Consider the following 26,205-nt stretch of genomic DNA (forward strand, 5'->3'; position numbering starts at 1 on the left):
CTGCACAAGCCAGTGCGAATCCAATGTGCTCTGCATTATTGTGCATGGGAACCTGTAGAGATGGTGAAAGCTCTGTATAGAAAGTACTGTATAGTGAGGGAGGAAGCCCAACAAAGCTAATTATACAGACACTCCCACTCTATTACCCTCCAGAGAAATTGAGCCTAACATTCTGCTCTTAAGCTCGTTAAGTTATTCTTTTTAGGTGCAAGGATCTTATTTAGGGAGTGAAATAGCTATACTGTAATCAGAATGGGAGTTGGAGCAGATCATTATATTTACTCATTTGATTAGCCATAAAATAGCTACTGAAGTCCCCATTTTAAATCTGCTTAGCAATTGTGCAGCAGGGCAAACTGGGTGTTTTAATTAGAGAAGAGATTGCGGTATTTTCTTTTAAGTAGTAAATAGATAAACACACACACATTGTGATCCTGTTTATGTAAATAACCTCATCCCTGTGGGTGTTCTCATCTCCTAATTGTTCAGGGTCTGTTCTACTTTCAGCTGCAAGGGAGAGGAGAAGAAAAGGTTCTGAATGTCTGCTTGGGAAAGTGCAAAGTCTTGGCCTTAAAATCTAGTCAGGGAGGTTTAGATTAGCTGCTTGAGCTAAACTGCTGTAGGAAGGATAGGTAACCCTACAAAAAGACAGCACTGAGAAACAGAGGGCCCTCAGAAGGCATTTAGGTCAGGTTGTGTCAGCATCTCAGGAGCAGCATGGATGGAGTTGGCCCTACAAGAAGTGGCTGGGCTGCACACCCTCTGAGGTCCCTTCCAATCTCTTTTCTGCAGTTTAGCAAGGAAGCTTGTGGCAAGACTTGCTGGCAAAAGGTAAGGCTGCACCAAACCACCTGTGGGTTTGGTGGCTGTGGACCAGTTCTCATTCCCCAGAAGAGCCAGAGCCCTGGGCAGTGTGTCTCCTTCTCCCCCAAGGGCCCTCAGCTGCCTCGCAGCCACTGTCAGCCTCAGTGCCCAGCAAACGGCTGTGGATGCTCTACTCTCTCCTGAAGCATAATTCTGTGGCCTGCTACTGATCTGTTTGTAAAGCCTTGGAAATGAGCCATTACTGAAGGTTTCATTTTCTGGCTTCCTTTGCAATCTGAGGGACTTGGAAAAGCAAAGCAGATGTTTCGAAGACAGCAATCTCTGTAGCTTCTGGTTCCTCTGTTCAGCGTGGTCACTGTCTTAATGCTTCTTGAGGATATAATAACCCTTTAGGAAACTAAACAGCAAAAATATTTCTGCTGCTTATTTGTTTTGAGCCAACCTGAACAAGTGAAGTGAGCTCAGTTACAGAGAGAAGACTTGTTTTTCAAAGGGTTTCGAGTGTATGTGGAGCATAGACAGCTGGCAAGTGCGTGTTGTGCTGCTTACCTTTGTGGGTCACTGGAAGAGCCATGCTAATAATGAAAGTAAGAAAATGATTCTTGTGATGTTGCCTGTGGATGACAAGGCTTTGAGCTGTAGGAAGCAGCACTGTAAAACTTCAGCTTTACCATCATAAGCAATGAAACAAGTATTTGGCCTAGTGACTCTCTCACAGACAGCTTCCCTGGTATTTCCTTCTTGGTCGTTGATTTAACTGATGCTCAGAGTTAGGACCTGCTGCAGATGGCCAGGAATCCTGCTGTGCTGGGAAGTCATCTCCAGAGAAGCTTGAAGCAATCCCTCCTGGATAAGCTGCGAGTCCTATAAGAAGAGAGAAAAATGCCAGTGCTGGCTGTTCTGCAGCTGTGGAAGAAGGACAAGGGAGCCTGAGTTGTTACCTGGCATTGATCCACAGCACTAAATCACATAAGATGTGGGGCAGGCAACAAAAGCCAGTAATAAAAACAACAGCGTAGCATACCTAATCTTATGGCCAGGAGAACAAGCATCTAACTATAAAAAGGTTAGAAGCATACTGTAAATTTTAATGAACACCTAATTCTTTTTTTTTTTTTCCTAATGTGGCTGGGACATGTGCAGCTGGATGGGGCTGCTGTGCTGTTACCACCCCAGGGCTCACCTGGCTGGCAAAAGGAGCAAGGTGTAGGGGAAAAAGGAGGCTGCTGGTTGGGGTTTCACTTGATTGTGGCAGTGGAGATGTTCAAGGGCTTTCTCTGAAGTGTTGCACACCTGTAGTTTCCATTGAAATTAATGGCAACAAGTGACATCAATGCCAATTCCTCCCTTTTTCTTAGAAACCTGTGGTGTTGTGTGCTTTAATTTTCAGGCTTCCTTAAAACAGTGATCTAAAAAAGCTCCTTTCCAAACAGATTCCTTTGACTCTACTGGAAATTAATTGTACTTGAGATTTAAACATGCTACTAAGTGGATGTACACATGTTAAGATGGAGCTGCTGCCCATCCTTCTTGCAGTCTGGCCTGGCACAGTGCCTCCATGGGGATTATTCCTCCTTATTTGTGCTTGACTGCGTCTTCAGCCTCTGCTGATGGCAGTCCACCCATCAGTCTCTGACCTCTCTGTATCAGCGTTTACTTTATAAAAGGAGATGATACTCCTACAGTTGTAATGGATGTGACAACCAACATCCTGCATAGCTATGGGCAGCTCTGGGGTGTAAAGCACTGCATGAAGAAGAGTTTCAAATGCATGAATTTGTACCTGCAGCTTGAGGGATTGCTCTGCTTTGGGAAAAAAACAGCTCCACTTTTCTTTGCCTTCTGCCTTTGGAATGTTATATGCAGACATGACCACACATTCTTTCTGATTTCATCTCTGCTATTGATTAAACTCACAAGCATGTCCAAATGTCTGCAGTGATAAAGGCACCCCAGATGCTGCATTTCCAGATCTCCCCCTGGTTGCACATGGGGACACTGTAAAGAGTAGAACTTGCTGGTGTGTCACTTAAAGGTCACAATCTCTCAAGCTGTCACGATGACTTTTAAATTTTAGTAAAGGTGATGGCTGCTTTTTCATATCAACAGTCACACCAGTTCCAGAGCTCTGGGTTCTTCCATCTGCCTTTCAATTCAAGGAGTTCTGTCCTTGATTACCTTTGCTGGGGTTACTCCCACCTGTGAACAGCAGGTAAAGTCATAAAACAATAGAATTTTTTGAGTTGGAAGAGACCTTTAAAGACCATCTGGTCCAACTCTCTGGAATAAACAGGCACCTCCAGCTCCATCAGGTGCTCAGAGCCCTGTCCAGCCTGATCTTGAATGTCCCTAGGGACAGGGCATCCACCTTTCTGGGCAACCTGTACCAGTGCCTCACCACCTTTATCATAAAAACACTTTTTTCCTTATATCCAGACTGTGTCCCCTCAGTTTGGAATGTTTTCCCTTGTCTTATCACTGCAGGCCCTGCTAAAGAGTCTGTCCCCTTCCTTCTACAACTGTCCTTCAGGAACTGAGAGGCTGCTCTTGGGTCTCATCTCCAGGCTGAACTGCCCCAGTTCTCTCAAGTCTGTCCTTGCAGGGAAGTGTTCCATCCCTTGGATCACTTTTGTGGCCCTCCTCTGGATGGGCTCTAACAGGTCCACATCTCTCCTCTACTGAGGACTCCACATCTAGATGCAGAATTCCAGTGAGGCCTCACCAGTGCAGAGTAGAGGGGCAGGATCAACCCCCAGCTTGCCATGCTGCTTTTGACACAGCCTAGGATCTGGATGGCTTTCTGGGCTGTGAGGGCATGTTGCTGGTTCATGTCCAGCTTGCTGTCCATCAGATTTCCCAAGCCTTTCTCAGTAGGGATGGGCTCTATTATTACATTCCCTAGCTTGTACTTTTAGACCTTGCATTTGGGTTTTGTGAGCCTCATGATGATGACGACCTGAGCCCATTGCTTGAGCCTGTCTAGGTCTTTCTGACTAGTGTCCTGTCCCACTGTCTGTATCTTTCATAGAGATATTAAAGAGCATCAATCCCAGTACTGTACTCACATACCTCTAGGCAGATTTTTCAGCCTTGAGTTTAACTTTTCATACTAATTTTGTGTCGTTTGAATAGCATTTCCTTCTTTCTCAGGAGAAGTATACTCCTCTAGTCTGATCTAAAAGGGCTCCTCAAGGAAATATTCAACTATTTTTCTAGAAACATGCAATACATTTCTTGGGAGAGTTGGAGCTCTTCCACTTAATGGAGGAGTGAGAAAGTATTTAGTGAGATTTCCCAAGAGATGAGCCTGAATATTTCTATTCTGTAGACAAATCTGCTATCATTGCTCACTACAGGGACATGCGACGGTGCATGGAGGCTGTTCTGTGTTTGCTGGTTCTGCCGCTTCATAAAAAGTTCCATCTTCTGAAAGAACTGATCTCACTAACACTTGTTTCATTTCCAAGCACTTGGGTACCTCTGCTCTGTGTATAAAAAAAAAAAAAGTGCTGGGTTGGCTTGGTGAGCCCATTCCTGTGGGCTTCTTTCACACAGTCCCATCAGCTTCACACATAGATTTGACACAGAGGTAATACGGCACATAATTGAGAAAAATGGGAGGGGTGGTTTTTTAACAACTGAAAAATAGTTTATCTTACTGGTGGCCTTAATGTCTGTTGTGGGAGTGGGTCTTGGGATGCTGTCTCCTATCCACTTGTTGATGCTGAAATGCAGCACTCCTCATTTCTTCTTGTCATGAGAAGGACCTGAGATTAACTCTTCCAGAGCAAGAAACAAAGGCATTTCTATACATGTCCAGTAGTAAATATTGGGGAAACTTTTTTTTTTTTTTCCATAGGCTGCATGTGCTGCATTTTGGGCTTTAAAAAACAACACGGTTGATGTGTGTGTTTATGTGATGGGCAGCTGAGAGCTCATTGCACTCCTGGTGAATCTATCAACATTACTGGCCTCGTTCTTAGGGTGCTACTTAGGCTGGAGCAAGACCTGCTGGGAGCTGGATAAAGCTGAGGCTGTCATGCATGTTCCTGCTGTGGCCAGTGTGTTTGGTGCTTTTAGATGGAGCACTGACAGGTGAGGCAGTGAGCTGCAGTACAGGCAGGTGAAAGGTCTGAGCATCTGCAGGGAGCTTTGGGTTCATCTGGATGAAGAGCTTATGGAGCTGAAGACTGCAATCCGCCTTTTAGCCTGTCGAGGCTGATGTTTCACAGAGATGTCCTTTATCCCATGCTAAGCTGGCAGGTGCTGTCTCTGCAGAAAAACTGAGGACCAGCTCTTCTGGCAGCTGTGCAGGTGAAACACTGGCTGGTCCTTGGCTGCTCCTGGGGCTGCCCATGCTTGTTTGACCTCCAGTGTCAGCTGAGCAGGAGATGGTGTGGGAGCATCCCCTGCCAGCAGGGATGGGCAGTGGGCAGGGATGCTCATTGCTGCAGTCAGCTCTTGTCCCAAGCCCTTAATTGGTCTAATTAATGCTACTTGGGGGCAAGCAGCTATTTCTCTGAAGTCTTTCACAGGCTCTTTGGAGTCCATCCGTGTGGCATTTCTGTCTCTGTTTCCCTCTCCCGTTCAGGGTTTGCAGAATGACTAAGTAGTGCTGACGGCATTAGTTGCTGGCCCGTATTAATTATTTCCGCGGGTTCTATTTACTTGCGTGTTCCCTATGGGAATGCTGTGCATACAGATCACAGCAGCACTTAATTTTATTGCAGTAAGCAAGTAAGCGGCTGAGGCTGGGGAAAGGAGGAGGGGGGAAGAAGAGGGAAAGGGTCACGTATGCGTCAGCCCTGTCAGGCTTTTCCTTCTGTTTCATTTGTGCTGAGGTTTTTATTATCATTAAGCCGATTGTATCTGTGGCACAAAGGGCTGGGTTACCTCGGTAACCACGCTAGCTGGGATGGTAATCCATTTATAGCATCACTGCTCAGGTCTGATTAAATTAGCATGCTGATGACGTAAATGCTTGGCTGGGTGATGCTGATGAGGCTGCTCCTAATAGGAACTCTCGCCCTTACATTTATTCTCATTTATTTCATGAGACCCCTGCAGGAAATGTACAGAAATAAGGCTCCAGATGATTGACTCTTGTTTTCAGAACAACTTGTGCTGTGAGCGGCAGACAGCAATTTATATGGATGCGGACGGCAGCCTGTGCGTTGTTTCCTCCTGCTGCAGAATTCCCCATGCAGCCCTGGTGAGGCAGAGCCCTGCCTGCCGTCTGCCACAGCAGCGTCGGAGCAGCTCCTCTGGCTGATAGCTTCTTTCCAGACATCGCTAAAAAAGAAATAAAAGGGGGTAATAATAAAAGGAAGGGAACACCCTGCTTCTTTGCTCCCTCTTGTGAGATTCCTACAGACAGAGACATCCTTTTGCTTGTTTGAAACAAGGCAGTTATTTATGTCTGAATTTTCATTGCTGAACAATTATGTTCAGCGCTGGCATTTCATACCATGCGGATCAAATGCTTTCAGCATCTTCTGTCCTGGCCCTTGAGGGCAAACATAGACAACCGTGTGATGGCACAGCTGTGTTTGTTGCATGATGAAGTGGTGAGAATGGGAGGGCTGAGAGCTGCTGGAGCTCCTGGCTGCCCTTCCCACCCTTCCTCTGCTTTGCTGGATAAGCAGTTGTAGGGGCAAACTGCTCCCAGGCAGGGCACTGAAGGCTTCTGGTACTTCAGCTTCTTGTTTGGGAGGGGATTTTATAAGATTTTTTTTTTTTTTTTTTTAATTCTTTGCAAGAGGCTTCATAAAAATCATAGAATCAGATTGGTTGGTTTGGAGGGGACCCTAGCCCCAACCCCTGCCATGGGCTGGCTGCCTCTCACCAGCTCAGGCTGCCCAGGGCCCCCCAACCTGGGCTTGAGCACTTCCAGGGGTGAGGCACCCACAGCTCTATGGGTGGCAGTGCCAGGCTTGGGAGTGATCGAATGCATTTAAATTCTCAAAGTGTTTGAAGATCTTCAGTTGGGTGCTGAACAGGTTCTGAACAATTTACCATTTTAATTGTCAGGTTTCCTTTACTCAGTCAGCAAAGAAGGATTTAAAAAGAGTTTTTGAACAAGAGCAGTTTTGGGATGTGAGACTGAAACTGCAATAAATTTTAACTAGCAGTAAATAGTTTGGCGTTTGCCCTGGAGTATGAGCAGATGTGGCTGCACAGAAAACACTGGAGCTACACCTGCTCTGGATTGGATGTGGGCTCGGGAATCTGTCATTCATGAAATAAGCCACATGGTTTCAAGATGCAAATATGGACGGAACAGTCCTGGGGCTTAGGGCTTGCACATTCCCATCTAGAACTTACAGGACGTTAATGTGGAAGCTCTGTTGCTGAGGGAAAGGGTGAGTCGGGTAGGGCTGGTGTTGGGGTACACAGGAGCCTGTTCCCAATGGCTGTCCCAGCCCTGATCCCTCTGTGTGGGTGAGATTTCCACACATGCCTCCATAAAGAAAAGAGATGCTTTGTTAATGAAGGCCATTCTCAGTGTTTGACTCTGCCTTCAGCTCAGCTCCAAGCATCCCACTTGCCAAGTCCTGCACCAGTGCCCTGGGATGCTGCTGTGTGTGTTTACCATGTTCAGTGCATTAATCCTCACGGCAGAGAAATTAGGGACCTAATGGGGTTGCTGCTTTGCAGGAGCCTTGCCTTGGGGCTTTCCTGTAAATTTAAACTTTAATGGCTAACACCATTAATTTCCAATTTCCAGGATAAAATATTTAAAAGCCATCAGCAGCACAATGGCTTGATGGCAGTACTCCTTGACGTGACTCTGCTGGATGGGGCTTCCTCTGAAGGTGATGGGCATGAGCGTTCTTTCTGCTGCCTTAATCAATAATTGAACTAATTAAAACATTTTCAGGCCCTTGAAGCTGCCTCCAAGGGGTGTGGGCTCACGATAATCCGCTCATGGAGTGATGGAAGCTCAAAAGAGAAATGTCCCACACTGAGCAAGAGGAATGATTGCTTTTCCTTTTTTTTTTCCTTTTTGTTTTTTTGAAGACCGGTCCAAAATAAGACTTATTTTGGGTGGGAAAGGACTGCAGCTGTCCAGAGTTGCTGAACAAGTTATCGTGTTCCTGTCGAGCTCCTTGCACAGCTTGCCCAGGGACCACAGGGGAAGGCCCACTGGAATTCCCCTCCCTTCCCCATGGGTTTCTGTGATTTGGGGCATGAGTGCATTGCTATAGAGTGCCTGGAAATTTTCACTATAGGTGAGCAAAGTTTCAACTCATTTGTCTACCAAATTAGAGCAAGGCAGGGGATGAACAGTAATAAAATTCCTTTTAGTCGAAACAGACCCATTTATTGCTCATTTGGAGAAAAAGAAAAGCCTCTTGTGTTTGCATGTGTTTTGATTTTGACGCAGTTCGAGCCTGGTCCCTTTCCTCTCTGAAATCCTTGGGATATTTCTACTTGATTGCAGCAATTCCAGTGGGAGGGGAATCTGTTGGTGGAATTTGGTCTGCCACCATGGGGATTGCTGTTTATTTGTGGGGTGCGGGGGCCCCCCCCCCAAGCGAGAGTTGTTTTTTTTATTGTTGTTCTAAAGGAAAATTTGCTGCTTATTATCTCGCATGCTTTTATCTGGTGCTGAGTCATGGAAGTGAGAGAATGTGTAGGCGTCTTAGCATAAGAGAGAGTAATTCTGTCATTTACATTTACAGACAGTTATGCTTTCCAGAAAACTTTTTTTTCTGTGGGTTGCAAAAGTGATTAATCTGCTGCTGAAACTGTCAGAAGAGGTTTTCTGTTTAAGAATTTTTTGAAAGAGAGAGAAATCTGTTTCTACTTATAGGAAATAATAAGGTAGACGTTGACATAAGAAATCATACTGAAAGAACAGACAAGAAAATGTTCCTTTTCCTAACGATATTTTTCCTTTTTTCTTTTACGTATATCTATCCGTCAGCCCACATAAGTCTGTCTCATGGAAGAGTCATGTGGGCTTCGATAGACATAGAAGTAAATAAAGTAGAATCACGGCTGAGTTCAGTGTTATCAGTTTCAGCTATTTAAAAAAAGCATGGGATCGGCTTAAAACCTTTTTTTTTTTTTAAGAGAAAAACAACCACCACTACCAAACAACTCAAATATTCCACAATTAGATATTGCTCTGCTGTATTAGTAGTAGAAACTATTTTTCCTTCTATTTTTTTCTCTGTTTTTCATACTCATTTTTTTTCCTTTTCCATCTTTTCCATTTTCTAGAGAATTGCTGGTGGGCTTTTATTTTTATTACTAAGAGAAGCATTGGTTAGTTACAGCTCAGGGAACACCTTTCCTCCCTGCAACTCATCCCGAGTGATAAAAACTATAAGTTTGTTGGGTGTTTAAAGAGCTCTTCCTGCTTCCTACCAGATTAGCATAAACCATGGAAATCAATAACATGATCTCTTGTGTTGGTTTTGTTGTAATTGTAACCAATCCTCAGGACAAACCTGACAATACGAAATATATGGCCTGGAAACCTACATTTTTCCTTTTAAGCTTAACTGTGATGTTTTGAAATGATTTTCCAGCAAGAGTAGGGGAGAGTGTACAAAGACTTGAGCACCTTTCAGGATTGCTTATTCTTTTATAGAATCATAGAATCATTAATGTTATGAAAGACCACGAAGATCACCTGGTCCAACCCCAAACCATCCCCACCATGCCCACTGACCACGTCCCCATGGGCCTTGAATACTTGTAGGGACAGTGACTCCACCAGCTCCCTGGGCAGCCTGTGCCAATGCACCACCACTCTTTCTGGGAAGAATATGAGAAGTACGACCCAGCATGGCAGGGGAAGCATTAGGAATTCCTTTCCAGTCTTCTGTTTCTAAATCCACAGGACAGAGATGAGTCCTGTGAGAAGAAAACTTAGCAAACTGTGACAAAAATTTAAAAAAAAAAAAAAAAAAAAAAAAAAAAACACAGAAAAAGGAAATAAAAGATCATAATTTCTGGTGAATTGTACGTGGTATCTTTACTGGAGATTTTCAGGTGCTGGAACTCTGCTTTGCCTTTGTCTTAACCCTGGACTTACTGGAGCCATTGGTAAGGTCTTGATGGACAGAGGGCTGCTTGCAGATGGCTCCAGGCTTCCCTGGCAAGCTGGGGACAAGTGGTGGCTGGGGTTTGGCTGGTGACAGGCGCAGCAAAAACCTTGGGCTGAGGTGGCCAGTATGGCTGATACAATGTGAAAAGTTAGGGCAAAGTAGGTGAAGTGGGATGCTGTGCTGCAAGCTGCCCTTGTCACAGGTAGCTTTGGTAAGTTCTTACAGCTGACCCCTTCCCAACCATAACAGCTTCAGCTGTGATCCTTTGGCCTTCAGCAGCGAATGCTTTGTGCTGTGTAAGTGGAATATTGATTTGTACATCACATGCCCCATGAGGCTTTGAAAATCTCATTTTTTCCCTTTAGCATGGCTTATGTCTGGTTTTTAGGAAGAGATGAGCTTCAGGCCCCAGGAGATTTCATGTTCAGGGTGAACGGGTGCTGCATTTAGGTTTCTTCACTGGAAAGCCTCAAGCTGCAGCTGGACTTCTAAATTAAAGGGGGGAGGGAATTAACCTGGCTTAGCATAAGCTTTGACGATTCTGTTGAAGGACCAGTGACTCATTCAGAGAGTCCACAAGGGCTCAAATGATGTTTCTGAAAGCTTACAGAGTGTCATTGCTTTGTGTTTTAACAATTGGGTCCTGCAGTGAATTCTTGTGGGTTGTTATGGAAAAGAGATTTATTGATGACTTGTGATGCCAGGATGCTTGCTCCACGCATAATTTTTTTCTTCTTAAAACACAAATATGTCATGAACTGCAAAATAAGTGCAGTGCCAGCTAAAATGAGGTGAATCTAACTGTAAATTCGGACACAGACCTGAGTTTCCTCTGTTCTCTTGAGTTAAGGTCTGGAGCTTCATTTGTCCTGTGACAAACAAGAACCAAAGCCACAAAACTCTGCTTTGGATCCAAAATTCCTTGTAGTTTTCGAGCGTCCACTGCTGAGTTTTGGATAGTGCTGAGATCTCGTTAGAACGTTGTTGAAGCCAAGCTGCTCAGAAGGACTAAATTAATACTCCCTAGTCCCAAAGTTTTTAGCATTTAGCACTCCTGCCCCGGGGCTCGAAAGTCATGTTGCAAATTCTGAAGTTAAAAATGTCAAAATCAGTTAGGCTACAAATCCCAGTAGCCATCAGTATGCATTTATACATCCACCGTAAGGGGAGAAGTGAGGAGGGCAGGAGAGTTCTGTTAGTTTGGAATTGCCAGCTTGCTCCCAAGTGTTGTCACCAAAGCGGCTTCAGCAGGTTTGACCCAGGCTCTGTTTAGCCCGGATTAGAAATCTTGCTTGCTTTCATTCAGCTGTATGTAGCTGTATGACTTGCCAAGACCTCCCGACATGTTCATTTTTAAGCAAAGCTGGACGATTTTTACCCAGAGGATGTTATAACTGTGAGAGTTGTTATGGTTTATGTAGAAACCTCCAGTGTGTTCCCAGCGCTGAGAAAAACCCCTGCAAATTCAGCAGGCCAGATCCTCATCTGCCTCAGCCAGAGGACTGAAGCAAATCGACTGGAGTCAACAGACTGCTGGAGCTGGCACTAGTGTCACTGAGATCAGAGTCTGGCTTCGTATCAAGCACTTTTTAAAAATATAACTCGGGCAGAACGAGGTATGAGAGAATATTCTGGTTCTTAGCCGTGACTGTGATAAACTTAACTCAATCAGCAGCCTCACAGCAAATGGCTAATATGTTATTTTGATCCAAGAACAGTGTAAGTGAGGAAAATTACAACTTCGTATAACTTAATTGTTACTTAATAGAGCTCGATAGGTCGCCCTTGATGAAGCTTAACAACTTTATTTTTTTCCCCTAGAACTGCTGTTGCCCCATCCCACGAGGTGCCCAAGGCCAGGTTGGATGGGCCCTGGGCAGTCTGCTTTGGTGGGGGGCAACCAGCTCATGGCTGGGGTTGGGGCTGATCTTTAAGGTCCCTTCGAACCCAAGCCATTCTATGATCCTATAATATTTTCTATTCAGCAGTATGAGTTGTTAAAAAAAACACAGCTCTTATGTTTTGGTTAAGAATGAAGAGATGTTTTTGTTCTTTGGTTTTTATTTTTGTCTTTTTTTTTTTAATATAAAAAATTACAATGGCTATTTGTGGCTTTGTTTCCTCAAGGCATATTTGGGAAAACTGAATTGATTTATAATGCCATTTGCAATAGAATCAAGCCTGCTGAGGCAGTGGGTTTGACACTGCCTTCCACGGGCTTTTTAGAGTGATATTATTGTGATGTTAAGCGTGGAAAATACCAGTCTGAAATTGTTATTCTTAATTTTTATTCCAAATTTTTATCAGCTTGTGTTTTAAGTAAATGCCATATTATCCATATGGTTAATGTAGTTTTATTTCCTCTATGGAGAGAAGCAAATAGTGGGGAAGCTGGCAGTTCTGAGTTTGCACCTTAATTTAAAAATACTGTCTCCAACTTTCTGTATTGCTTTTTGCATGAGTATTGCTGAGTTTCAGATAACAACTCTTCTTTTGCTATTTATTAATACTCTCTTTCACTTTCTGGCTTGTTGCAGTATTGCCCTGGTGTTTTGACTAGACTCACTGCAGTGGGTAAATTCCATGTATGCATGGTGCATGCATTCATCTGTGTGCAGAGCAACTGAAAAAGTCACAGCAGGTGAAGGAAAGCCTTTTCAATGGCATGTATTTCCCAACATGGTACTTGGAGGCTGAGATGCTCTGGAAAGGCGAAGGTATTTCGGGCAGTGGTGATAACCCAGGCAGACGGATAAATGAGGGAACGTTCCACTCCACTTCCCAGAAGAAGCCATCTGGGAAAACAGTTAAATTTGACCTGTTGTTCAAGCCCGTCAGCCTCTTGGAAAGGTGTATGTTGGACCTAATAGGAAAATAACCTCGCTGTCATATCTGCCTGCCTTTTATGGTGTTTTTTGTTTCTTTTTTTTGCTTGAGCTGTTACTTTTTTGGTGAGGCTGTATGGTTTTTCTCTGCTGCTAACCACTCAAGGTACTAGCTCGAATCGTTTTGTATCCTACTAAAAATAATGGTGGGTTCTGGACCTCAAATGAACTATAAGAAAGCAGATGTTGTATGAACAGAGAATTGTTCAGTGATGCTTCTGCTCTTCTGTACTACTATTCACGCAGGCTTTAAAATGTGGGGAAGAATAAAGACACATGTTTTTCACAGGAAATAGAGACAATACTAACATTTGAAAATGCTTATGCCCTGTGGTAGGATAATTTTTTAAATCTAGTTTAATAGACTTTTGGAATTTGAGAAGATAAATAGGTCATAAATGCAAGCAATGCAACTATTAAATGAAATCGTAAACAAACAAGTAACACAAAGTAAACCAAGTAGAGTCTGAGCGCATATGTACTTCATATCATTTTATGTGTGCATATGCACTTCTTTAATATCCTCTAGAATTAATAAAGGAAGAAAGCTTGTGCACTCTATAAACACTCTAAAAATTCTTTGCAATTTAGTAGGAAATGAGAACCTTTTATAGGGGTTTTGGACTATTCTTTAAATCTGTTGTTCAGCACACAATAGAAAATGCTAACTTTTCCATCTAGTTGTAGACTTCTCCAGAAGGTTTTGTGAATACGTGTATTTCATTCTGTCACTCAGTGCTGCATCTTCCATTATAACTTTTTAATTTGTTATTTATAATGATGATAAACATCCACAGATAGCTGCATAATCTGTGTAACCCTGTGCCCTGCCCATATTTATCAAGCATACGAGCTGCTTTTCCATTACAAATAGTGAGTTATAAAAGAAAGAAAAATGGTTTTTGAGTCTGTGGATGGTGTAATTACGATACTTTCACTAGCTTAGTAATAGCAAAAGTCAAGAAAATACTTTACTTACCCAAAATTCTTATTCAGATGGGGAGGGTGGGGGCTTTCCCCGTTGTAAGGCGGCACATTTTGCCTGACTTAAGCAGAAAGACTCATTCAACCCATTAGAAGGACCCAGCTAGCTTAGTGGAGATCCTTTGGTCATTACTACATTGCTAAGCCCTAGAAAAGGCGCTGCTTAAGAAGCCAGGCTTCTCTGCTCCGTTCACTTATATTGTATTCCCAGGGTACCATGTTACCCTCTTTGTGGCCTTCTGTTTTGGGATTGCATTTAGTGGTTTTGAGTTTTGTTGTAACCAAAGTTCTGTGACCTGTGGATCTTTATGTAATTTATGGTGAAGTCAGTGTGCCACTGATTCAGCCAGCGCAGGGGGCTGACATCCTGTGTTCCTGAGGTCCTGATTGGCACAGATTTGTCATTCTAGTCTCTAGAGTGGGAAATCACAGAAACATCATGAAATTCACTCAGAAAGCATCTAGCTTCTCACAACAGACTTCATCTGTAACTTGACAAGGATATTTCTTATGCGGATATCAGATGTCCTTGTAGGTGAAGTGGCTACTGCACTTCAATTGATCAAGAGAAACTGCTAAAATAGGAGATTTGTAATCCGAATTTGCCCTTTGAATGAATTAAACTCAAATTTTGGCCCTTGTCTGTCTACCAGAGCTAGAAGTATTTAGGTCAATTGTTTGCACATCTTTTTGAAGCTAGTCTTTCACGTACTACTCCTCATAAATACCAGATGATCACTTGTCAGAAAGGGAAAAACAAATAAAGAGTTCATAGTAGTTATCATAGAGATAGTAGTGGGATAAACAAAAAAGTAAATATTAAACTGAGAGGGACAAGCAAAATTACTCCCTGGCATAACATTTGTATTTCAGAGACGGAACTTTTCAGATGTGCTCAGGTTCTGTGGAATTAATGGAGTGCTGCGAAGTGGAAACCCAGCTTGCCTAGAAAACTTGACGCCCATACTGAAAACTGAACCAAGGTGTTTGTCTGTAACTGCACACACTGGTTGTGAAAGATTTTTTTTCCATGATATAATGTTGGAGCTCAACTTATTATCACCTTTCCTTTTGTACACCCTCTTCTCCCTTGTGTTTCAAGTTGGGCTGCCACAAGGAGTACAAAAGGGGCTGTGAACGGATACGTTAACAACTATGACTCCTTTTCCACCCTTAGTAGCAGCTGAAAAACAGATCAAAGCTCAGAAGCAGTTGTGTTCTTGCAACACTTTGTGGCATCTGTAAGGTATTCTCTTCATTTGAGATCCAGAGATGAACACTTTATTAGATTTCTCCTCTTTTTCTTTTGGTATAATGCCGAGGAGCAATCTGTTTGAATACCTTGATAGCTTCTGGTGATCAAGCCAACAAGATGAATCCATATAAACACTGCTAGGAAGTACAAATGTGGCTGCTGATCATGCACAGCCCTCCGTGATGCTCACATGGCAGCTGTGAACTGGAAACGAGAGAGTGATGAAACTGTAAAGAAAAGCTTCATTTGATTATAAGCATATTTTGGCTGAGGATTTTATGATTTTGGACCCGACTTCAAAATTTTGGATGAGAGTCTAAGGGCATTTTGACACCTATGGAGATCTGTACTAGCAACTGAGCCATGTCTATCATGTGGCATCGGTGCAAAGAGGACCAGCATGTCCTCTGTGTGCTCAGTCTACCATTTGGATGTTATAAAGAAGGCCAGGAAAACTCTTACATAGAAAATGCACTGGATATGCTGCATAGGGTATGCATAGTGCATCTGCCACAGTCTCTGGATGTTCATCAATCCAGCTGGAGCTCTATCAGAATGCCAAGCATCTGCAGGTCCCAAATGAAAGGCTAGATTTCTCTTTTTCACCTAGACATTGAGACTGAAAAAAAAAAAAAGTATGTTGGGGGAACCTGCCCGTACGTTTTTGCTAGCAAAGCAGCTTGTCAAAATGCAGAATTTGAAGTCAGAAGCTGTTAGATGTGTCTGTGCACATAAGGAAACCCCATAAAATGCCTGGTCATGTTCTTAGGTATCTAGAGGCCCAGGTTTCAAAGCAGGGTATTTGATGTTTCCATGGTTCTTTCCTCTCCAAACTGTCCCTGCAGATACCCAGGGTCAGCCTGGATGGGGCTCTGAGTACCTGGTGGAGCTGTAGGTGTCCCTGTTCACTGCAGGGAATTGGGCCAGGTGGCCTTTCAGGATCCTGTACAACTCAAACGATTCTGTGATAAATCCCTTTGGTGCGAGACTGAGCTTGAGTGACAGTGCACTTAATGTAGGGAAAAGGTGTCTGTGCTTGTAACAGTCATGTCAAAATTACCTCCTTATTGAGAATCATCTCAACTAACTTGTGCTGTCTAAATATTCAGTGACTTGTCTTGGCTGTTTGTATGCTTCTTTTACAATCAGTGAAGTAGATTCTCCCCCAGTGGATGATTCATCTGTTCTGTTTTGGGCTTCAGTATTAGAAAGGGATAAATGACCCTGTAGAGATTGATCAAAGCCACACCTGGAAGATTTCAGTTGGTCCTGGGCTTGCGGTCCCGCAGTGCTATGGACCATGCAGATGCATGGCTGATTTGGAGAGATGCTGCACAGGCACTGCTAGCTGGCAGCCTCCTGGGATCGCTGTATCCTGCGTTCAGCCCGCCTGTAGCTGCCAGGTTTCTGCCTTTTGAGGAACGGGGTTGTCTCTCATAGAGTAAATTGTGGCTGAAATGCTTGAAAAAGGCAGCCTTAGCTTAGAGCACTGGTTCTCAACTTGTGCTCGCAAACCCTGGGGGTCCGTGGATCACTCCTAAGGGAACTAAGAAGAATTCTGTGAAAGGTAACTTTAAAAAAACCTGTGTTTATTGTCAGTAGATTAACTCTGTGTGTGAAGGAGCTCGTCCCTCCTGAAAGGCATTTGGGGGCTGCAGAGCATAAAGGTTGAAAACCACTGAGCTGGAGTAATGTATCTTTATAAGTGATAATTTGACAGCTAAAGAGCTAGAGCTATTCAACTGTACCTTTATGAAAAGTGCCTGGAGAATTGAATAGAATGTGATAAACTTTGTGTAGGCATTTTGGAACAGATCTGTGAAACTGAGTAACTGAAGGGACTATAGAAAATACTAATACACAAAATAAAGGGAGAGTCCTTTTCATAAGGCTTCCAGCTGATCATACAGAGTCATACTCCTAATGTAGACTGCAGTTACTTTGTTCTCTTTGAGATTTAACCCCGACAAATGGTACAGAATTAAAGACTAATTTTGGTAGAACAATGTTTCATTTCTAGTACCTGTTTAATAACCTTTTTGTTGTATATATATGCTGAATGAGATTTAAGATCTATTTAAATAATTTCCACGGAATGAAGATTCATACAGATAATCTGAACTTTAGGTTTCTCCACCAAGGCAGCTTTGAATTCAGATCTCCAACTTTGACAGCCAGGTCCCTTGAAAAGCTTGAGTATGTGATAGTGGCGCAGACTTTCTCATACGGTGGTTGGTACAAGAAAGTCTTGCAAGTTGTTTATAAACTGTCACTGCATTCACGTAGATGGGGCAAGAGTCACCAAGCAAAGTGATTCCCCTCACAGTTACGCATGGTAACTTTATTTAGGAGAAGCGTTATCGGGGGTTTTTCCTCCCGCATTCATTGAGTTCTACTTGATTTTGTCAGTTAGTGTTAGTTCACCTTTATTTGAACTGCTGGGTAATTCATTTGTAGAAGAGGCAGTGCATTTAGGTACTTCCATCTGTATTTAAACAAGGCTCTTGTGCTTTCCCCATTAAAAAAAAAAAAAATTTGTAGTATAATACTTGTGGTAGTTGAGGTTCTGAATTTAACTCCTTCCTACTCTGGTTTCTCTTAACAACTCTGCCTTATCAGCACCTGGGGTTTCTAGTTTGCTCTCTTTGCAAATATGAATTTGCAAGAATGGGCTGATGGTAAGTGGCGTGGTTCTAATTTGCACTTGCGAAGTGTGTCAGACAGTTTCACCTAATGCACGGCGAGCAGAGGAAAGCCTGTCTTCCTTTGAGAACAGTCCTTAGAGGATGTCAGGGAGCGTGTTTGGCTGTGTGTTAGTCATTTGCAAATGCAGTGCAGCTTTGAAATGAGCTGTCCAGGAGCTGCTGAAGGAAGGGATGCCTGAACTCCTGTGAATCCTCTCTTCCTGCTTTTCCTTCATCCTTTTTCTCCTTGCTTTTATGCCTCTGAACTGTCACTTCGATGTGCTTTTGGATGAGTCTACTTTGTTGCACTAGTAGTTGTTCTGTGGACTCGTTTGGATGAAATGTTTGTGACAGTCATTGCTGGGACTGTACCCAGTGACATAGGTAGTCCTTTCCAGCTTTCTGTTCATTACTCCCTCTTCATCTACCTGGTATCCTTATAGCCTCATCAGTCTCTCCTATCCTGGCACCTAACAGACAGCTGTTGAAATCGCTCTTCCTTGTGGGGTCTGAGTGCCATTTTCTCATTCTTCTGCACGTGCCTTGTCCATAGCTCATGTGCATTTGTAGTGTCTTTTCTTAATCAATTTACAATCTAGAAGTGTAAGTGTGGGATGATATCTGAGTCCATACAGAAGGCTGGACTGTGGCCACCCTTGTCTCCCAAGCAAAAGAGCAGAGGTTTATGGTGATACCTCACCTGTGCCCTTATTCAAGACTTACAGCCAATGTTACTCTTTGTGTCCCCCTAGATCATTAGTGTTCCAGAGGTGTTGAATTCTACACCACATTAACTAGCATTGCACCCTCCTCCTCCCCCTCAAGCCAGGCTTTCATTACAAACTTGCCCAGCACCCTCAGAGGAATTCAGAATGAGTCAGTCATGGTGCCCCTGGGGACTCCTACTGATGCAAACTTCCTCCTCCTCAAGGCTGACTGCGGTTTGAATGCCACAATGCAGCCGGTGCTTTTGAGCTCCAACCTTTGCCATGATGGTGTTGGCAGTGCTGGGTCTCTGGCCCAAGGACCACCTTGGTGCCTTCTGTCATTTGGGCTCCTGTGCAAGATGGGAGACTCAGCACATCTTGTTGGTGTGGGGTGTGAAAGTTGCTCAGATCCCCTCAGAGTACTGTTCTATAGGTATCAAAGGTTATTTTGGAGGAAGGGGTTATCACTCCTAAGGCGTGTTCCAGTTCTGTCAGGAGACTGACACCAACACGTGAAATATTTTATCTGGATGCTAACAATGCAAGGATGAAATCCACCAGTTCTTGGTGGAACAGTCTTCTATAGTGAGAGTTTTACTGGGAATCTGTCATAATCTGCTTTCAGAGTCTGCATTCAGAAACATAAGATGTGATAAACAGAGCTGAATTATGTTTTGTTTTGGGCTTTCCTGTTCCCCACTGATGTGCCCTTGTCATTAAAACATTATCTACTTTCTCCCTGTTCACACTGGAGGAAAAAAAAAAAGCTCTTCTGGTGGTAATTACACTGTGCTGCATTGTGGACCTTTCATCCCATTACAGTAAGTGGACAAACTACTGTCATTTACAAGAATGAACTAGGTGAGGAAATGGGAAAGTTTCTACCACTCCTGGACTAAATGCCAAGCTGACATGAGGGAATAATTGCTTCAAGAAGTAAATTTTCTTGCTAGCACTGAGCACTGGTGCAGTTGTGCTCTGAAGAGGTAGAGGGATGCCTGCTCCACACCAGGTGTTTCGGGAACAGAAAAATTGGGCAATACTAATGAAGGGCTACAGACCCTTAACTTGCCTCTGCCCTTGCAGTTAAGCCTAGATACACTTCAGCTCTCCATTCTTCTCAGTTTCAAAATCTCTTCTATCTATTGCCTTGTCATGGATCTGTTTGTGAAGTCAGGGTTTGACTACATTAAGATTTTTTTTCTCTAGCAGAACTATGCTGCCTGTTTTTCCCCACCTCTGCATGCATACCTTTTACATCTCTAAAACAAGCTTGATGCTCTTATTTGCCTGTTGTTTTGTTCATTCTTTGTGGGAGGTTTGCCCTGAAGGTGTGATTGCAGGAGTAAGTTCTTCACCAGCGCGTCAGCAAAAACATCTTTGCACCTGTCACCAGGGAAGAGCTACCAGTTGTGTAGTAGAGCTTCCTTATCACTTGATAGACATTTTTGTGGGCTGTGGAGGAGAAGCTGAGTGGTTTGCTCTTATCTCCCTTCATGTGTGGTGGCTGCCGCCTGGGTGGTGATTTGCTAACCTGGGAGGCTCAGTCTGTTGGGTGTTTGAAGGTCCTCTCCAGCCACTGGCCTGAGCTGGTTTGGCAGCAATTTCTTGCCGCCACCTGCTGACCAGGCAGAGGATTTCTCTGATGCCCCTGCTGAGCCCCCACCACTCAGTTCCCTGCCTAGCAGGTCCAGCAAGAGGGAGATGAAGCAGAGCTTGCAGACCAGAGTGTCTGCATAGAGCAAGAATACCTTGGGACAGATACAGGAACTGATCATTTAAGGAAAAGAGATGTGTGCTTTAGTTTGAGCACTGCCATGGGCATGAGATGAGCTCGTCTGATTTAGGGCTCCCTTGAACTTGCCAGGTTACTGAGAGGATTGGGTGAGATTGAGTCCACTGCAGAAAGCTTACATAAGATATAACCATCATGCTAAGTGCAACAGCAAAGGAATTCCATCAGACTGTTCATGTTGCTTTTAATTCTTAACTGTATGGGAAGAGATGGAACTCAAGGACTCTTTTAAGGATACAACAAAATAAAGAGAGGCCAGATATTTTACCAAATCCCAAAGTCTAGGAGTAGAATTTTGTTCTTCTTTGATTTAGTGAAAAGATTTAATGATGATCTTCAGAAACCATTTCTTACTGTTAACTCTTAAACAAAGCTGTATTTTCACACCAGTATTTTTGGATATGGGGCTGAACAATAAAGTTGGGTGAGAAAAACAAACAAGTACATTAGACAGGAAGATGTAAGATACTTATTCAGCTACATCTTCACTTAGTTGCCAAGTCCCAAGATGTGGTAGCGCTTGCTGTGAGGCCTGGATGCTGGTGCAGGGTTACGCAGGATCAGATTTCTGAAGCCCTTAGGAATCTTAACCTGCTTTCTGCCCTTCCATGTGCCACCTGTAACATTTTGCTGGGGTCACTTGAGACTTTCAGGGCTTGAGAGCAGTGCCAGGGACACTTCTGTGTTACACTTCTTTCCAAGCAGAGGTTTCAGGCCATCCTGTTTTGCTGTCCTATGCTGTCAGAAGCAGCCCTGTATCAGCAGCTGTACACTCTGGAGAATTGCATGTCTCCATAGAGACTTAAATCGCATTTTTCTTCTTCTTGAGTGCTCTCATTTCCACATGAACGCGTATTTAGCCATGCTAAATATTCTCCTGCAAATCTTCTTTTTCTTCCTACATTTATTGCTTTGGAGTTTGTTCTGAGGTGCAGGAAGAAACCCCAAGGAGAGATGCCGCGCTGGCTGGCAGTTCTGCTCGACTGCAGCAGCGCTGTCCCTGTTCTGTCAGAGCAGGAAAAGGTTGTTATTACCATTTTATAATGCATAGTTTAAGGTGCATTCCTGCTTCCCTAAGCAGTTTGAGTTGCTGTGCAGATGTTACTGTAAGACCCTGTTCCCTCTTAACCCTTCTTCTTTAGACCCAAAGCTGAATGAACCATCCTGTTGACACTGCGGCTCTTTGTTCACTCTTAGGGCTCCGGGACCTCCAGCTCCGCTGCCACCACCCCGTCTGTGTCCACCCCCGTCACCGGCCACAAGCGGATGATCATTCCCAACCAACCTCCCCTTACCGCCACCAAGAAGTCCACTGCCAAAGGGCCTGGCCAGCCGGCACCCATCCCAGTCACGCCCATCGGCACCCTGAAGCCTCAGCCGGTTCCGGCTTCCTACACCACAGCCTCCACACCCAGCCGCCCGACCTTCAACGTCCAGGTGAGGACGGCGCAGCCCAGCCCTCACTACCAGCCGCCCGGCCCGCAGCCCACGCACTATGGCAGCCTGGGGCCCGGCCAGCCCTATGCAGCCCCACCGGCCCGCCCGCCCGGTGCCCAGCAGTATGGCTCACCACAGCACCGTGGGCCCGACTACGGTTATGCCCCACCGCCTGCCCGTCCTTCAGAGCCCAGCTATGGCTATGCACCTCAACAAAGCCGCTACCAGGACCCGTATTACGGCGGATATGGAGGGAGGAATGGCTCTGAAGCGCCCTACGTGCCGCAGAGTGCCTGGAAGGTTGAGCCAGCATATCCTAGCGGTAACACCGTGGGCCAGGCTCCTTCTGGGCTGTACCAGCCTCCTGGCACAAAGAAGACCTACATCACGGACCCAGTGCTGGCTCCGCAGCCACTGCAGCAAAAGGTAGGAGATGTCAGCGCTCGTTGGTCACCCTTACACAGAGAGATTGGTGCGGTGCTGGCACAGGCTGTCCGGGGAAGCTGTGAGTGCCCCATCCCTGGAGGTGCTCAAGGCTAGGCTGGATGGGACCATGGGCAGTCTGAGCTGGTTCTTGATCTAGCAGTTGGCGACTGTGCCCACAGCATGGAGTCGAAACTTGATGATCTTTGAGGTTTCTTCCAACCCTAGCCATTCTGTGATTCCTGGCGGCAGTGCAAGAGCCTTCTTCAAAGGCAACACATGGGATTAGATGGCACTGCGTGGATCCCAAGCAGCTACAGCTTTTTTTCCAGTAGGGCCAGGGCTGAGGGCACATGAGCAGCGGGGTCACTGCAACTCATGTCTTCTGCCCCATGTCTCCATGCCTACATCGGGAGGCTGGCCAAGGTTTTCAGACCTTGCTGGTTGGCTCTTTCACTGCTTGCTGTGGAAATCAGTGGGATGATAGGTGCGTAAGCCACACCTTTGTTTGACAAGGGAAGCAAATGGAGAAGAATACAGAAAGTAGCCTCCCTCCATGTGGCTTTCGGAAACAGGGAGCTCTCCTGCGGCTTGGAAATAAGCTTTTGGGGGCTTACAACTTAAGTCAGCCTCAGAGGGTAAGGCAGCAGTGTTGGTGTTATTGCAGGAGCTCACCCTGCGGGGTGGGAGCAGCTCCATCCCTGCAACATGCCCTCACACGATATAATCGTCAGCAGTATGTCTGTGTGCGCTTGGGTCTTTCCTTCAGGGCTCTCCCAGGATCAAATGGGAGTCAATGTTTCCTCTGAGTGCTCATGGGCATCTTTGGCTCATTGGAGAATTTGTTCATCTTATGTAGATAGGAGATACAGAAGGCACTGTTTTTGGTTGTGGTTCAGAGCAATTCTGGAGGTTGACCTCTTGTGCGTCACTGTTTAAAAATCACTTATCACTGAAAAACCACATGGAAATGAGTTCTCACGTGGTGCTGTGGGTGCTCTGATTTCCCTCTCAGGTGGCAGCAAGGCAAGTGGCATCCAATCACTTCTATGTGTGTTTGGGCCTTATAAACCAAAGGAGATACCAACCAAAGTTAAATTGCTTGGTTTCTCTGCCCAGATGTCAGCATGGGCCGGCCCATGTCACTTTGGGTGGTCACCTCAAATGTGGCTCGGGGGGCTTGTAGGGCCTCAGCTTTGTGTGATCCTTCTGTATGACGGGGTTTGGCTGCACCTGAGGGCCAAGACACCAAGCCCACGTGGGGAGGCGGTGAACGCAGCGCTGGCCAGGGCAGGATAATAAATGAAAACTCCTTGAAATACTGTTTATGAGTTTTTCCCCTTTCCTTACCAAGAAGTGAGGAGAAAAGCAATAAAGTCAACTCTGCAGGTGCCTGGTACAGAGCTTAGATTGAAAACTAGTGAGAGGTATGAAATTTGCACATAGCCTTAACTGGTGTAAATTGGTGTGCTTCCACTGGAGTCACTGGAGAAATGCTGAGCTATAGCAGATACGTATTTAGACTTGTGTAGATACAAATAGGCTTATACATATAAAAAATTAAAAACTTCAGTTCAGTCGGCATCTCTATGGAAACGCAAATCATCTTGAACCACAAACAGCACAAGTCTCATTTGCATTACAAAGCTGGAGGGACAATTTAATTTAGTTCAAGTTTGGGGTTTCATGTACACATAGATAGATATATATTTACATACATGTTTGTGTGCACGTGACATTTGCAAATACACATATAAAATTGTAAGTGCATATCTCTATAAAAATAACTGAAGTATTTCTGCAAAACAGACTATGATCTGCTTGGTGATAAATTTCTCCAGAACTTAGTTCTCTTCTAACCTGCTGAAATCAACATTACTGCCTGTTTCACCTTTAAACTTACAATGGTTCTCTAATATGGTGGTGCAAATTTCTTGATTGCTGCTTTGTAAAATGCACAGTTTAATTGGTGAAGAATTGAAGATCTTGCAGACTGGTAGGACATGCTCAGCAATAAAGCAGTGTGAGCTTTGCCAGTGAAGCTGTATTGTCCGGTTTTACTGAGTGTTCTTCTCTTTGCAGTCTCATTCATAAAATCAACTTTTGGACTTACTTAAAAGGAAGAAAAAATGGAAGGCTTTGTTAGTTCTGATAGGGAGAATAATTGCTATAAATCTACTTGTTGGCTACAGCACAACAGAAATCAGAATCGGTTTTCTACATGAAAATATGTTGTGTTCTGCCTTTTCAGGGTTGCTTTGAGGTCTCTCAGTTAAGGAGAATGAACTGAGAAGCCAGAATGATTTAAAAAGCAGGTGTTATTGTTTAAAATACAAGAGTACCTTTTAGATATTTTTCCTCTTGCAATGGAGTCATCTTAAAATACTGAATTGTTTCCAAATGTATTCAGAAAAATGCATTCTTAATTTTGAACACATTTTGTGCAGAAAATATTAAAGAAATCTTAACAAATCCATCTCAGATTAGAAATTCATGAGCCTTAATTCTAACATCAATCATGAACCTGTCACTGAGTAGGATTTTTTTCATTCAATTCATTTAGGATTTGTAATGATCAAAAAATACCTTGATTTATATTTTGCATTCTGTCTAGAAAAAGATCAACAATACTGTGGCTCTGTGCTGTCTACTGTGCACTAATTATGTTGATGTCCCTACTGATCCCAAATAAATCTGGACTGGTATGGGAACAGCAAATAATCTCTATGGGTTCTTAAGGCCCACTGAGAATAATGTGCTTTAGTCACAGACATCTCTGGTGCATTCTGTCCTTGGGCCACTTTTGAGAGTGAGAGTTGTGCATGTGAAACCTCTCTGCATTTAGTTCTTTGTTGCATTGCACTTAGAATTAATGCCCAAGTTCTATTTAGGAAATGAACAAGTGAAGTGCATGTCCTCATTCAAACCTTCATACACTTTGAAGGCGTTCCTGGCCAGAAATCTCAGTAGATTTCTTGGTTGCTGATAGTGATCTCTGAACAGTACGAGAGTTGTTACAAAGCCATCACAGAAACTTGTGATACAGTGGGCTGGTTTCATGCTGTTTGCAGTGGTACTGTGTCCTTTCAGATTGAAGTGTGAAGTGAAGGCTCTTTCTTAACATCTCAGCTGGCAGAAGTCAGCAAGCAGTAGACCAGAGTGACTCATTAGGTATAATGATTTTTGGCACAAAGATGTCCACAGCTGGGTGATAAAAATGGCAAAGCCATGGACAGAGGATTTTTGCAGGTTTGCCTAGTGGCCAAAACAGTTGAAGAAGCTCCTGCCATTAACCAACGCATCTGGCCAAATCACCAAATACCCTTCATATCTTCCAATAACTCTAGGTCCTTTCACTGGTTTTGGTTATCATAGAATTGTTAAGATTGGAAAAGACCTCTAAGATCATGTAGTCCAACTGTCCACATACCATCACTATTTCCCATTAAACCGCATCCCTCAGTGCCACATCTCCACAGTTCTTGGACGGTGACTCCACCGCCTCCCTGGGCAGCCTGAGCCCAAAGCCCATCCACTCTTCTGGGAAGAAGCTTTTCCCATTATCCAACTTGAATGTTATCTTGCAGTGTTTCTGAGATACTACTGCATGTTTTTGTGGACCAGGAGAAAGCACTCTATGAGTGCTGAATTCATTAGCATCCACTGCAGCTTACATTCTAGCTCATTCATGCGAGTCTATGAAGGCTCAGTCCCTTGTAACCCTACCCTTTGCTATTTTTGTCTAGTAACATCTCAGACAGAGTGATTGGCTTTGGTGGGTATTTTTGTACTTGAAAGTGCTTTTTTCTGCATTCAGACTTTGATATTTATGATTTTAATGGGAAATGGAAAAATTCTCAATGTTTGGTGGACCTCCCTGGTGTATTTCCTGGTGTATTTGAGGAGTGGCCACTGCAGACATCCAGGAGGTCTGACCTTCTTAGATCTCGGATCCCATGAATTCTCATTCCTATTTCTGAATCTACTAATTGTCCTGAGGAACCATGTTCCCTCCCAAAGGGACTAATGCACTAGTAGTGCATGAGGAGCAGGACAGCTGCTTCAAATGGTCTTTCAGCCCTGTGCAGGATTTTCAGTGAGCACTATGGAAATTAAAAGGAGAAACTGGGGGGGGGGGGGGGGGGGGG

At 44.1% G+C, this 26,205-nt stretch overlaps 1 protein-coding gene across 3 annotated transcripts in view; it reads left to right on the forward strand.

Moving 5' to 3' along the window:
• The window catches only part of LOC122183869 (LIM domain containing preferred translocation partner in lipoma), a 303,475-nt gene that overhangs the window by 163,319 nt on the left and 113,951 nt on the right, over positions 1-26,205 (forward strand). For all 3 annotated transcript variants that reach the window (XM_042878277.1, XM_042878278.1, XM_042878280.1), the window contains one exon: positions 21,395-22,060. In XM_042878277.1, the coding sequence (XP_042734211.1) occupies positions 21,395-22,060 (666 nt within the window). The remainder of the gene's footprint in view (positions 1-21,394; positions 22,061-26,205) is intronic.

This window comes from Lagopus leucura, unplaced genomic scaffold (assembly GCF_019238085.1).
Source record: "Lagopus leucura isolate 7727_CA_CO unplaced genomic scaffold, USGS_WTPT01 Super-Scaffold_100021, whole genome shotgun sequence".
NCBI classification, from domain to species: Eukaryota; Metazoa; Chordata; class Aves; order Galliformes; family Phasianidae; genus Lagopus; species Lagopus leucura.